At 39.2% G+C, this 11997-nt stretch overlaps 1 protein-coding gene across 1 annotated transcript; it reads left to right on the forward strand.

The window, feature by feature from the left end:
* Nucleotides 1-1171: 1171 nt before the first annotated feature.
* LOC144215806 (2-oxoadipate dehydrogenase complex component E1-like) lies at nucleotides 1172-11430 on the forward strand. Its single transcript, XM_077744962.1, has 17 exons — nucleotides 1172-1473; nucleotides 2558-2710; nucleotides 3274-3485; nucleotides 4095-4289; nucleotides 4375-4644; nucleotides 5061-5232; nucleotides 5461-5659; nucleotides 6232-6544; nucleotides 7266-7350; nucleotides 7428-7567; nucleotides 7797-7947; nucleotides 8019-8125; nucleotides 8801-8965; nucleotides 9033-9115; nucleotides 9247-9410; nucleotides 9978-10063; nucleotides 10129-11430. The coding sequence occupies exons 1-17, from the start codon at nucleotides 1302-1304 to the stop codon at nucleotides 10228-10230; spliced, it is 2769 nt and encodes a 922-aa protein (XP_077601088.1). The 5' UTR covers nucleotides 1172-1301; the 3' UTR covers nucleotides 10231-11430.
* Nucleotides 11431-11997: the final 567 nt, after the last annotated feature.

The following is an 11997-nucleotide window of genomic DNA, read 5'->3' on the forward strand; positions in this document are numbered from 1 at the left end:
ACATACTCCCAATTGTATTCAAGCAAAAATACAATTGTACTTTCATATCGTGTGCTCTAAAATATTTGTTCCCGTTTGAAATATTTCCCAATTTTATTGTTTGAGAACATCAAACAAAACTATAGGTTAAGATGTATGTTAGTTATTTTTTGGCCTTTGTGACCCAAATCAGTCACCTTCCCCATAAGGGTTAAATAGTGATTATATTCATCAAGAGAAAATTATTCAAAACTTTCATTGTATGTGTGTGTGTGTGTGACCCCTGGAAATACTTTTATGTATGTTTTTCTCTGTCAGACATCAGAAAAAATACATTCTGGTGTCAATTTATTAAATAATCTCATCTGGGATGAATTTAGATGAGATTAGATAACTTTATTCATCCCATATTCAGGAAATTTCACTGTCACAGTAGCAAGAGGGTGAGAATACGGACACAGGAAAAGACATTTTAGACATATAAATAGTTGATAATTAAGTTAATAAATAAATAAGATAAATTATGTATCATTAATAATAATGGATGATTTTGCCATGATACAAGTATGAGATTTAAAACTTCACAAAGAGCATAAATAACAAACAAACAGACAAATAAATAAGTAATAATAAAAATGTAGTCACATAAGTAGGGAAGTGCACGAATAACAAATAAAAGGACAAATAATCAATAAATAGTAATTGAGTACGTAGCTAACATAGTTCATTAGTAGCCCACATAGATAAGGCTTTTCATCTGTATGAATTACAGCAAAATAAAAAGATAACTATTGAAAAGTAAAAGCAGATAAATTATGATTATTTAAATGTTTACATTATTTCAGAGAACCTGAACGCATCACTACTCGTTTGGCAGTGGGCATCTGTTGCCCTCGTGTCATCGCTTGCGTGTAAATACATTGCTTTATTGAAAATTAAAAGGAAGGAAAGGAAATTATAAGTAAATGTTAACATTATTTGGCGGTACTGGAATGCATCACATCTCGTTTGGCACTTGTTGCCATGACGTCATCACTGGCACGTGCGCGATATTTGTTGAAGTGTTGGTTCATTACTTAAATCGTACAGTTTTATTAAATATGTTGAATGTTGAAGTCACATAAAAACTGTACTACGATAAATTAACTAAGACCGTTGGTAAAAACCGGAAGTTCTGTCATTTTCTCTACCGCGTCATCGTCCAATCAAAGTCCACTATCGTCTCCTCCTCCTCCGTCTGAGCCACCTGGCAGTATGGCCTCCGTCCTTCTCAAGTAATTTACCCCAATCTTGTTTTGTTTTTATTTTTCCCCTTTAAAACCATGTCGGCGACTCTATTACTGAAAAACTATGCGAAAAGGATGCCGCTCGGCGTGCTTCGCCGGGCCGCTGTCTGCTGTTACCACACACAGAGAGGCGTCTACGGATACCGTCCAAAACAGTCTCGCGGGCATGACAACTTGCTGAATGACTCCATCGCGAGTTTAAATCAAGGTCAGCCTCCGCCACGGATTATTTGACCTGCAGGCAATGCCACTTGAACGAATCTAGACACATTACATATTCTTTAACTTTGATGTTTATGACAGCCATCATATCATCTGTAAAGTTTTAACAATTTGTACATTCTGTACGGCAAGCACACATACTTGTTGAGAGGGATCGGAACGTCTGTCTTCTTCCCGTTATGATACGATTTGCGAAACGATATTCATAATAGCAATGATCTCAAAATATGTATGGACCATAGTTATCAATGGAAACAGTCCTTCATTCGTTTTCTGAACCACTTTCCCTACAAGGGTCGCGCGTTGTGGTGGAGCCTATCCCAACAGCCAATCACAGCGCACCAGGAGACAAAGGGTGACCATTGAACCAACCTACCCTGTATGTTTTGGGGATGTGGGAGGAAACTGGGGTGACCGGAGAAAACCCACGCAAGCCCGGGGAGAACATGCACACAGTGAGGACAGACCTGGAATCGAACCCTCGACCCCAGAACTCAGGCCGACGCGCTAACCACTCGTTCGTTGGTCAGGAGATTAATCTACATACCTGTCAACCTCAACCAATTTCTCCCTTTATTGATGATTGCAATTCCCCTTATTAGGCGATAATATACTGTACAAATGCAACGCGGCACATATTTACTCACCTAGGGCACATTTACATTTTCTCTAAAGTGGAATGGGTGCACAATCAATATGCACTAAAATCAAGATTCTGTGCTTGGTGTATTTGTCTTTAGGTGTAACCATTTCCAAGAGAGAACAAATAAAACCAACTTTTAGAAGCAAATTATCTTCTGGAATTTAACTGATCCTCTTAACTGGTGGCTGAAATGTAAATAAACACATTGGTTCAGTTCAAACACAAAAACATTTCAACCCTCCAACCATGTTGCTGTTTTGTTTACTAACTCTTCATGTGGAAGTTATGCTCAGGAAAATGCAATTGATTTTGCCCAAAAATTATTTTCAAATTTTTGAGGTCTTTTTTTCAGGTTGCAAATCTTTAGTAATGCTGACCAAAGCTCTTCATCTTCAGTGTTATTTTTATTTTATTTTTTTATTTTCAGATCACGGCCTGGCACGTTTGGTGGAGGCATACCGAGCACATGGACACAAATTGGCCAAGATTAACCCACTGCTTCCACAAAAGCCTGTGATGGACAGCGTTCCTGAAATCAGCATGCTTACAGGCACCCTGAATGGACAGCTCAACACTTCAGGTTGCTCTGAATTACTGTACATTTCAAAATGTTTACACAAAATCAATTCTTTTCAGCATACTGCCTTATGATAATGCAATTTTAAAGACATTTGAACTGAAGATGCATTTTTACGCATAATATCCTTATAAGCATGACTTTATTGCATACTGTAATGTCTGTTAATGTAAATAGTTTCAGTATTTTTAGAAAAAATATCATCATAGAGGCAGTCAGTCATTGGTTTGGCAGGTTCACGACCTTTCGTTTGTATTAATTACTATACATATACAAGAAGTAGCTTGTACCCGTGCTTAAGTGTCTTCTGTTGCTTGCTGACATCCATTGTTTATACTACAGACCCATTGCCGTGTATACTGTATGCAAGGACATTTCATTCATGCCATGTTCAGTGACAGTTTTGTTCTTACATAATTAAACTGAAGAAAATATTTTTATTGGCGTGCAATGTGTGAAGCCATTGTCATCTGCCTTTCTTTTTTTCAGAAGGGGAAAACAATTGGAAATCCGATGTTTTTTAATGTATTTTTTGCCTTCACGCATTCGTTCTGGCTTTTTTGCAGGCCTACGTCACCTGGGCAAGGTTGAGGCCTCAGTTGAGGAGGTCCAGGCATACCTAGAGAAGGCCTACTGTGGGCACTTGTCAGTGGAGACCACTCAGCTGAGTAGCAGTGAAGAAAGGGAATGGATGGCTGACCGCTTTGAGGAGCTCAAGACTACAACCTTCTCTCCAGATGAAAGAAGGGCGCTAGCAAAGCTGATGCTGGAGTCTCAGGTCAGACCCATTCTTTGGACTTGCTCATTTATCACCTCTTTGGCTGCCATTGCTAGTGTATTTCAGTTTTAATTAATTTGATCTATTTCATTTTTTTTAACATTCAATTGTAATTGTGGAAATTCATAAATTGCATATTAGTAGCTACTTTGTGGAATTTACTGCTGATTTCAACACTGTGGAAATCAAAACAGTCCACGGAATATTGGGCGAGGTGCAAAGTATAACATTTTACCAGAGGAAATGTGGAAAAATCTGCTCAATTGCCGTCATCAAAATCAGGATGGTTGTCCACTGAATCAACAATTTTTCCCCACAGATTTGTTGGGGGCATTGGTCTTTGTTTTTCACAAATATCAAAAATATAATAATGATTAATAACAGTATGCCACTAATCAAAGATCAAATGTTAATATTGTGGCCTACATCACCCAAAATGTAATATTCACCTATGTGGATGACTCGTCTTTATTGTGTCTTTTTTTTAAGTGAACAAAAATAATCAGGAGCACCATAATGACTTAAAGGCTAATCTAAGAAAAAACTGTATTGCTGTTTTGATTCAATTAAGAGTTACGAAGTACATCGTTTTTTTTTTTTTCACTCTAGGAATTTGACCACTTCTTGGCAACCAAATTTTCCACGGTGAAACGTTATGGTGGGGAAGGAGCGGAGAGCGTGATGGGCTTCTTCCACGAGCTTTTCCTCCAGTCGTCCAAAAGCGGTGTCACTGATATCGTCATCGGCATGCCGCACCGGGGACGACTTAACCTCCTCACTGGATTGCTCAAATTCCCACCGGAGGTAAAAACAAAGACTATTGTTGATGATAATTTAGGAGTCCTTGCAAACTTGTCTGTTAATCTAAATATTATCTCTCAACTTGCAGCTGATGTTCCGTAAAATGCGTGGCCTCAGCGAGTTTCCCGACACGTCGCCCTCCATTGGGGACGTGCTGTCCCACTTGACGTCCTCGGTGGAGTTGGACTTGGGTTCGGGGACCCCGCTTCACGTCACTATGCTGCCCAACCCTTCGCATCTGGAAGCTATCAATCCCGTAGCTCAAGGCAAGACGCGGGCCAGGCAGCAGCTCAGGAAAGAGGGCGACTATTCGCCCGACGAGGACGCCCACCCAGGGGACCAAGTCGTCTGTTTACAGGTTAGGAGGCGGGATTTGTACATATTAAGACTTAAGCCGACTGAGCACCTGGTTAGGACCCTTCAATGCAGTTAACAGAGCCTGGAAATGATTTTTGTTGTTGTTTACGTTTGCACATTTTTACAGTTTTACCCCTTTCCTTATTCAATTTCCTCATTTACAAAAGCATGTCTGCTACGTTTTTGAGATGACTTAAAATTTTATTTCATACTTATTTTTTTATGTCGAAATTTATGATAGTGATTTTATTGCTGATTGGAAGCTGACACAGGTTCAAAAACATTTATTTTACAAAAAATAACCTGCGACTACTATTTTTTTCAAGTCATCTTTATCCCTTATAATTACCATAATTGCTAAAGTGATTTATTTTTAATGAGAAAATAACAAAGTAATACCAATTTTTCTGTCCACAGGTCCATGGCGACGGCTCTTTTCCCGGTCAGGGGATCGTTCCAGAAACATTGACCCTCTCCAACCTTCCTCACTACAGAGTAGGCGGAAGCATCCACCTGATAGTTAACAACCAAGTGGGATATACCACGCCATCCGAGCGAGGGAGATCTTCTTTATACTGCAGCGATGTTGGTCAGTCATATGGTCTCCTTATAACAAATGAAGTCTATGATTACAGTGTTTCCCGGCTATATTGCGGTTCGTCTTCTGTCCATTTGTCCGATTGTCTTTTTTTTTTTAAATGGGCAGAACGGGCACAATGGTGATGGCAATATGCAATATAGCAAAGCTGCAAACAGTTTAACATGATAATGTTGAAAGACTGGTTCACGGGACTCTCATCTTCTCCACGGACATTAGGTAAGATGGTGAATTGCGCCGTGATCCACGTGAATGGCGACGACGCGGAAGAGGTGGTGCGGGCCACTCGACTTGCTGTTGAGTATCAGCGGCGCTTTAGGAAAGACGTCATTCTGGACCTTATCTGCTACCGCCAGTGGGGACACAATGAATTAGATGAGCCTTTTTTCACCAACCCGGCCATGTACAAGGTCATCCGGTCAGTTAAGCTTTATTTTCAATCTATATTGAATGACGTGTGCACTTTTCCAGGAATTTTTCATAGTTTTTTTTGTTGCATAAATCTAGTAGATCTATATCTCATTTCATCTAATTTTCTGAACTGCTTGAGGGTCGCGGGGGAGCTGGAGCATATCCCAGCCGACTCCGGGCCAGAGGCGGGGGACACCCTAAATCGGTGGCCAGCCGAACACAGGGCACAAGGAGACGGACCACCATGTACACTCACACCCATACCTAGGGGCAGTTTGACGTTTCTTACCATGACTTGTAGCAACCTCATGACTTGACCAACTCACATAGTTTCTTGAGTTACATCAGATCATTTTTGCTTTGTTGCGAGCCAAGTTTTGAGTTTCACTTCAAGTTCAAACAGAGCTCTACTTGAGTGAATTAGGGAAACAAAACAAACCAAATTGCCTTTTGGCGATATGAAATTGTCCCACCCCTTTTATACACCACTTAAAAAATCACACTCTTTACTTGCAAGCCATTTCTTGAATGTGTCCTCTTTGAAACTTGACTGAAAATGTAAGCATTGCCTTCCGGCAGGTCCCGAACGAGTGTCCCTGACTCCTACTCGGACCAGCTCATTTCTGAGGGCTTGATGACGGAGGCCGAGTGCAGCCGGATCAAAACGGAGTACTATGCCTTCCTCAACGACAAGCTGGCCAATATGACTGTGTACAGCCCCCCACCCACCAACATGCAGGGCCGCTGGGGGGATCTGGTGGAACCTCAGGCCCGAGTCACCTCCTGGGACACGGGCGTCCCCGTCCCACTCCTGCAGTTCGTCGGAGCCAAGTCTGTGGACATCTCGGAGCACATTCAGTTGCATAGCCATCTAGTCAAGACTCACGCACAGGTATACGCACACAACCTCCATATCCAGAGACCGCACAATAGCAAAAATCAACCCTAAAATGTCTTAAATACACTTAAATGTACTCAAATACTCCCTAATTTCTTTCAAGTACTCCAGGATATACTCCAATACTTCCTAAAAGTGAGCTAACAACTGTTACCTTTGGTGAATTAGCCCCAAATAACAACCCCTGTCTTTAATTCTCCTAAAGCTATTAAAGGGTATTCACATTATCTTAGATGTACTAAAATAAGTTACTTTAAAAGATATGTAACTGCAATATAATAATGTTTTAACATATATGTCACATAAACTCAATCCAATTATAACTAAATAAATACATTAGGTACTCATGCAATTTTGAATGATTATAATAGAAAATGCTTTGTTCTGCACTTAACAAAATGTCTTTTAAAGAAAATTTGAACTCACTTCAACATTATGTTCAGGTCATTTTATTCAGCGATACTTGTGCCAGAATCACAAATACGTAAAATTCATGTACATATTATAGAGGTTGTACCGTTTTTAATTCTGCCCATAACTATATGTAATTGGTGTAAGTAGCTGAACATAGATATATTCTATATAGTATACATTAGTTGCATGGAAAATGAGTGAATGGATAATTATTTTCGGACTAATTGTATACCATTTCCCCCCCCACTTAACAGTGGTTTAGAAGTGAATCGCTGATGTTAATGATACATTTTGTGCTCAGGCTCGACTACAAAAGCTTGAAGAAGGCACCAAACTGGACTGGTCCACGGCGGAGGCCTTGGCTTTTGGTTCCCTCCTTTGTCAAGGTGACAATCTGCTTTCAGAAAGCTATTCCACCTTGTTTGTCTGTACATGCTGATGGTATTTCTCGTCATCTTTGCAGGCTTTAACATTCGCATCAGTGGGCAGGATGTGGGGCGTGGCACTTTCAGCCAGCGGCACGCCATGGTTGTCTGCCAAGACACTAATGACATGTTCATTCCTCTCAATCACATCAGCCCTGAGCAGACAGGACTCCTCGAGGTACAAATGATAACAACACGTTTATATTTCAGCATAATTGTGACTATAATGTAACCCTAGTTAATGGTCACTTTATATTGTTGGCTTGCGCCGTTCTTACTATACACATTATGTTGTAAATATGCTTTTTGTCATGGTGGCTATTTTGTTGTAATGCAAGAGTGGCTCTGACGACCAGATAGAAAATCCCATGTATGTTTCATAACATGGTTCTCTTTGTAATTTGCAGGTGTGTAACAGCCCGCTGTCGGAGGAAGCGGTCTTGGGATTCGAGTATGGCATGAGCATCGCTCAGCCGAAGCTCTTGCCCATCTGGGAGGCTCAGTTTGGAGATTTCTTCAATGGTGCTCAGATCATCTTTGACACGTTCATCTCAGGAGGCACGCTCAATTATAGTCCTCTTTCCATAGTTTGCTCAGTTTTGGATGGAGATACTATTTGCTGTTTTCAGGTGAGGCCAAATGGCTGCTCCAGTGCGGGATGGTCATCCTGTTGCCTCATGGCTACGACGGAGCTGGACCTGAACACTCCTCCTGTCGCATGGAGCGCTTTTTGCAGGTTAATACACCACAATGACAATAGCTTTTGACTCATTGGCTGACATTGATGATGATGGACAGCCAATCCATTATGACTGGTCATTAAAAAAAACTTGTGAAGACTATATATATATATATATATATATATATATATATATATATATATATATATATATATATATATATATATATATATATATATATATATATATATATATATATATATATATATATATATATATATATATATATATATATATATATATATATATATATATATATATATATATATATATATATATATATATATATATATATATATATATATATATATATATATATATATATATATATATATATATATATATATATATATATATATATATATATATATATATATATATATATATATATTATGAATTAATAAGAACTAAATTAATACATTTCAGAACATCTCTGTTTACGCCTCCCAATAACATTTATAAGTAGTTTTTTTTCAGACTTTTATTGTAATTTTTCTTTTTTGTAATTTCATAGTATTTAGCCTATTGTTGTCCATTGAAAATAATACATATACAACCCATTTTGACATACCACAGTCTAAATGGGTTGGACGTTTAGCGCCAATGACAGCCAACGAGTTCATTAAGTGCCCTATGAAAGGTCAAACTGGCTGCTTTTCTGCTACCTTTAGATGTGTGACAGTAAGGAAGAGGGAGTGGACAGTGACACGGTCAACATGTCCGTTGTCAACCCGACCACCTCGGCTCAATACTTCCACCTGCTCAGGCGCCAGATGATCCGAAATTTCCGCAAACCTCTCATTGTGGTCGGACCCAAGATGTTGCTTCGATTTTCCGTGAGTACATCACTCAAGTGAACTTTTCAAAATGGCTATTCATGGAAATGACTGTCCCTTTTTTAAGGGGGCTGCATCCAGCTTGGCAGAAATGGCACCAGGAACATCTTTCAAGTCCGTGTTGGGGGATACATCGGTCTCACCTGAAAAGTACAAAAACTCATAATTTCGAAACGTAAAAGGTTTTGCGAGGGATTTTGATTAGATATGCACATTTATTATTTTACATTCTTGGTAACTGAATGACTTCCATTACAAAATCCATTTTGTAATTTGACTAGAGTCCAGCGAGTGGTGCTGTGCTCAGGGAAGCACTACTACGCTCTGCTGAAGCAGAGGGATGCTGCAGGCATGCAGGACTCGGCGCTGATCCGCTTGGAGGAGCTGTGTCCTTTCCCGCTGGATGCTCTCCAGGCAGAACTTAATAAGTATACCAACGCTAAAGGTATGTCCATATAAAAATGACTCCCTGTCCGAGCCGGGAATCTCAATTCTAGAGCCAACTAGCAATAGGTGGAAATGTGATTAGAAGACTAGCATCGTTTTTCACTCCATTAATAGAGCAAAACTCTCAAGTGATGGGAAAATCTCACCAGGAAATAAATTAATCTCAATTCGTTTTTTTTTTAAATCAGCAGGTGTGCGTGGATTGCTTTCATCATAATGGCCATTTCACCCAGAAATTTTACTTGGGTCATCTCATCTATAAGATTAACAAAACAATAAAACATTTATGATATCTGCTCGCAGTTTTAAGGCAGTCAATTGTTTCTAAATTTGGAATGTTCATTCACAGCCCAGTTAAAATCAATTAGGTGTCTATTTGGTATAAATGGCAGGCTGTAAGTTAATTTCAAGTATGTACGAATCAGTTTATCTTTGAACATTTCTGCATCACTTTCTGTTGATATCGGGTCAATTTTCACAATCACAAATTACTTTTTGTTGTTGTTGAAAAACACATGTTTTTGCTGCTACTATTTAGAAAATGGAACTTTCTATGTCTCCGCAGAGTTTATCTGGAGCCAAGAGGAACCTCAGAACATGGGCCCCTGGTCCTTTGTGGCGCCCAGGTTTGAGAAGCAGCTGGCGTGCAAGGTGAGCGTCTTATCCCGCGAGCTCGAAAGTAGGTTACAAAACACATCCAAATTTTGTCTTCTCAGCTACGCCTAGTGAGCCGACCTGCTCTGCCGGCCCCCGCTGTTGGGATTGGCACCCTTCATCATCAGCAGCAAGAGGCCCTTCTCACTGCCACATTCTCCTAAAAACAACAAAAAATAGACTTGGCCTTCAGGCACAAGAATCTGTGACAAACTTTAAACAGAGGCTTAGAATTGAAATCATGTCTACAGGTATGAGTTGGCGTCACGGCACGTGCCTATATTTGTACTGAAGGGATTTTTTGGGTGGCTTTTTTGTCATATCATGTGGGTAATGGTTGTCATTTCAGTCAGATCTTTGAACATTTTCTTTAAAAAACAACAAAAACTATAAGTACCTATTGAGGCAGCACAAAGTTGGAGGGTTAGCATATCTACCTCACAGTTCATGGGTTGCCGTTTTTAAATCTTATGTTTGGAGGTTGCATGCTCTCTAATGGCTTTTCTGTGGGTACTCCCTCATTCCTAAAACATGCATGGAAGTAAATACTGTGAACAAATGAGTTTGGTTCGCGGGCCAGATTCATGCCAACTAAACCTCATGTGGGCAGGAGCAGTTTATTTTTGGACAAAAAGTTTCACCCAGTTAAAACAGATTGGACATCTAGTGCTGTCAATGGGATTGAAAGATGCATTCATAGTCACTTGAAGTGAATTGGACATCACACAACTCAAAAAAATCTGGATTCATGGCACCCATGTCCAAAATTCTTTTTAAAAAATGATTCTATATGTACAGGGTGACTGAACCTCAATGTGCCTTTTAGTCAGAACAACCCCATGGCCAGATTAGACTCTCTTGCGGGCGCCTTCTGGCCCCCGGGCTATATGTTTTACACCACTGCTCTAAGTTGCAGATAGGTGTGAATGCGTGTGACAGTTCTTCTGTGCGTGCCGATTGGTTAACGAGCAATTCGGTGCCATCTTGCTTTTTATTGCAAAATAATGATATTTTTTTGTTATTAGAGTCAACTGAAATAGATATTTTCCTACTCGCCAGCTACCCCATGGATGAAATAAATGCTTTTATTTTATGGTCAAAAGCAACATTTGCACTTTAATCAAATGACGGTGAATCAGTGATTTGTGTTGCGACAGTTGGCTACATTTCTGAACTCAGGAAGAGAATTGTTACTGAGGAATTTCATAATATTTTGATTTGAAAAGATTTTTCAAAGTGTGTACAGTACTTAGAGAAAGACTACTAAAATTATGAATTCACTCAAGGGGTGCTGCAAGTAGAGGAAATTGGGCTGTTAGAAATTGGAGGTTTTTTAAATAAATGTTTCTGCTTCTGCACATTCAGATCAGAGTTTTATTTGTATGACGCAGCTACAAAAAGGAGCAAATTTGACATGTGCAATTATCTTACCAGACTGTGCATGTTTCCCTTTTCAAATTAAATATTCATTTTTATAGACTTTAGTCACAACACAATTTTTTAGGTCCATGTTGACTGAAAAATAATATTGCCTATAAAGCCTTAATCATTTGTTATTGTTACAGTAGAACCATGTGGATTCTGCCTGGCAACAAGTGATCATAAAACCGGAACACAATCCCTTTATGCAAGAATGTATTTAATCTTTTATTTTTCAAAGTCCTAAAAATTGACTGTGAGACAAATGTAAACAATTTAAAAAGTAATACATTTCAAAAAACTGACATTCTGAATAAATGTAATTTTAGAATTATAATTTTAAAAATTACAAAAATAGGCATAAATAAAAACAATGGGGGTTGGTCCGTCGGCCTCACAGTTCTGGGATTGAGGGTTCGATCCCAGGTATCCTCACTGTGTGGAGTTTGTATGTTTATGTGGGTTTTCTCTGGGTAATACGGTGTCCTCCCACATCTTAAAAACTTGGAGTA

Source organism: Stigmatopora nigra, chromosome 22 (genome assembly GCF_051989575.1).
Source record: "Stigmatopora nigra isolate UIUO_SnigA chromosome 22, RoL_Snig_1.1, whole genome shotgun sequence".
NCBI classification, from domain to species: Eukaryota; Metazoa; Chordata; class Actinopteri; order Syngnathiformes; family Syngnathidae; genus Stigmatopora; species Stigmatopora nigra.

Bases quoted from the DNA above. Each gene is read 5' to 3' on its own strand.
- LOC144215806 (XM_077744962.1), top strand. From the start codon at position 1,302: ATGTCGGCGACTCTATTACTGAAAAACTATGCGAAAAGGATGCCGCTC. The intron at 8,126-8,800 runs GTTAATACACCA...TGCTACCTTTAG, and splicing joins GCATGGAGCGCTTTTTGCAG to ATGTGTGACAGTAAGGAAGA. The intron at 10,064-10,128 runs GTGAGCGTCTTA...TTGTCTTCTCAG, and splicing joins AGAAGCAGCTGGCGTGCAAG to CTACGCCTAGTGAGCCGACC.